Source organism: Perkinsus marinus (assembly GCF_000006405.1).
Source record: "Perkinsus marinus ATCC 50983 genomic scaffold scf_1104296940198, whole genome shotgun sequence".
In the NCBI taxonomy this organism is placed as follows: Eukaryota; Perkinsozoa; order Perkinsida; family Perkinsidae; genus Perkinsus; species Perkinsus marinus.
In genome coordinates this window covers 1-2,063 of record NW_003212912.1, presented here as the reverse complement: position 1 = coordinate 2,063, position 2,063 = coordinate 1, and the positions used below count along the sequence as shown (strand labels likewise).

At 30.9% G+C, this 2,063-nt stretch overlaps 1 protein-coding gene across 1 annotated transcript; it reads left to right on the top strand.

Moving 5' to 3' along the window:
• Positions 1–811: 811 nt before the first annotated feature.
• Pmar_PMAR027129 (diphteria toxin resistance protein 2, dph2, putative) lies at positions 812–2,063 on the top strand (the record flags this gene model as incomplete). Its single annotated transcript, XM_002782066.1, has 7 exons — positions 812–969; positions 1,051–1,111; positions 1,165–1,239; positions 1,298–1,453; positions 1,502–1,558; positions 1,612–1,874; positions 1,919–2,063. Coding segments are annotated over exons 1-7 (873 nt in total), but the record flags the coding sequence as incomplete, so codon positions are not given.

The window sequence follows — 2,063 nt, the reverse complement described above, 5'->3', positions numbered from 1 at the left end:
AGAAGGAGTATTATATATATGGATATGTGCTGTATTAAATATACCCATTGATTATACTAAGCTTTCCTATATACAATGGTATAATAATAATGATGGTAATACTAGTGGTACTATTGTTATCCTTAATGATGAATTGAATATGATGTTATATCATGCTAGTATCGTCTTACTACATAATGAAGATGATCATAATCATATCATACCATCAATACCACTGGAGGTATTAAATAGAGCTAAAGAGGTATCTATTAATAGATTAACTAGTACATCTAGATTAAGATGTAGTAATATGCAAAATAATATATTATCCAATATAATACTACATGATGATAATTATACGTGCCTTAATGAAGTGTTATTACCACAATGTGGTTTTATTGTTGATGCTCTAATACAGAGTAAAGAACTAGAAGTACAAGGAAGAGGAAGAGGAGGAGTTATTATTGAAGTTGATGGTCCTTATCACTTTTCAAGGAATATTAATAACTTGGAAGAGTATTGGCCAACAGGAGCATCAAGACTTAAGAATCGTATTATAAATCAAATGCTCCCTACATATCATCATATATCTATTAAATCATGGCAACAAGCTATTGATGATAAGGATTCTCTCAATGCTGAGATATCATCCTATTTCCTAAACATCCTACAACACAATGCATCGTCACCATAGTAGTAATAGTGATGATGATAACAAACGGTAAATGATTTAAGTTTCTGTCAGTATTATTATTATTATTATTATACCCAATCTGTAATTGTTGGTGTATCAATTCAGGTCGGCTTTTTTCTTCATATTCTTCCTTTTAGTAGTAGTTTATCATCTCCCTAGTATTGGTAGTTTACCACCATAATGACAAGAGTATCATCATCATCATCTGGCTGCTACTATGATGATATCGTTAAATGGATACTTGATCACAACTATCAACGTATAGCTCTTCAATTCCCCGATACCATGTTGATAAGGTAATAACACAAACAAAAACAACAACATTATCAAGTATACTACTGGTATCTTCTTATCATCATAAAGGTTATTATTATTAGATCTCCAAGAATATGTAAGGAACTATCTAGTAGACTATCACCACAAGAACATGAAGTGTTCGTAATAATTATAAGAGTCATCTTTTAATAGCATATGATTAGCACTTATTATAGGTTATTGGGGATACTAAACAGGGTTCATGCTGTGTTGATGAAGTTAATGCTGAACATTATGCAGCACATTGTATAGTAATAACAACGACAACAACAAGAAGAAGAGCATTATTATTATTATATGCACTAATAGATACACTTTGGTCATAGTTGTCATACTATGCCTAGACGTATACCAACTTATTATGTATATGATGATGAATGTTCGATAAAAGAGGAATATAGTAATCCAAAGATACTGTATAAGGAGCTTATGCATTGGTTAAAGTCTAATGGGAAGGATGAGGAGGTAGTAGTAGTATGTGGTGTAGTGATTATGATTATATACTTGTATCAGGAAATATTGCTAATATGGGAAACTAAAGATCCAAAAATGGAAATGGAATATGCAAAGGTGATAATAATAATCATTGTTATCAATAGTATCATTATTCTTGTTATTATTAGATCCTGCAACATCATTTTCTTGCTACTACTAGTACTAATACATCACGTGTTCCCATCATACGTGTATGTATATCATGTCATGAGTATATACCTCAAAATAATAGTAATAATGTAATGATGGTAAGAAGATTCCAACCAAATATTGAAGTATTGAAATCATCTGGTCCACTAGCTAGAGTATTTCTTAACACACAAGTTATGAGTACTAATAGGGATAACAACAACAACAACAATAACGTTACTACATTATGTGGAAGAAAGATGTAACATAATGTATTATAATAATAATACTAGTAATAATATTTAGTGTGGATATCGACGATGTTGATGGAGATGTCGTCACATCATCATCACGTTCATCAAATATTCCTATCGTTATATTTATGGATGATCATCATCATCATAATCATCAACATGAGGAGGAGTATGGTGATAAGCCAATAGCATCATCA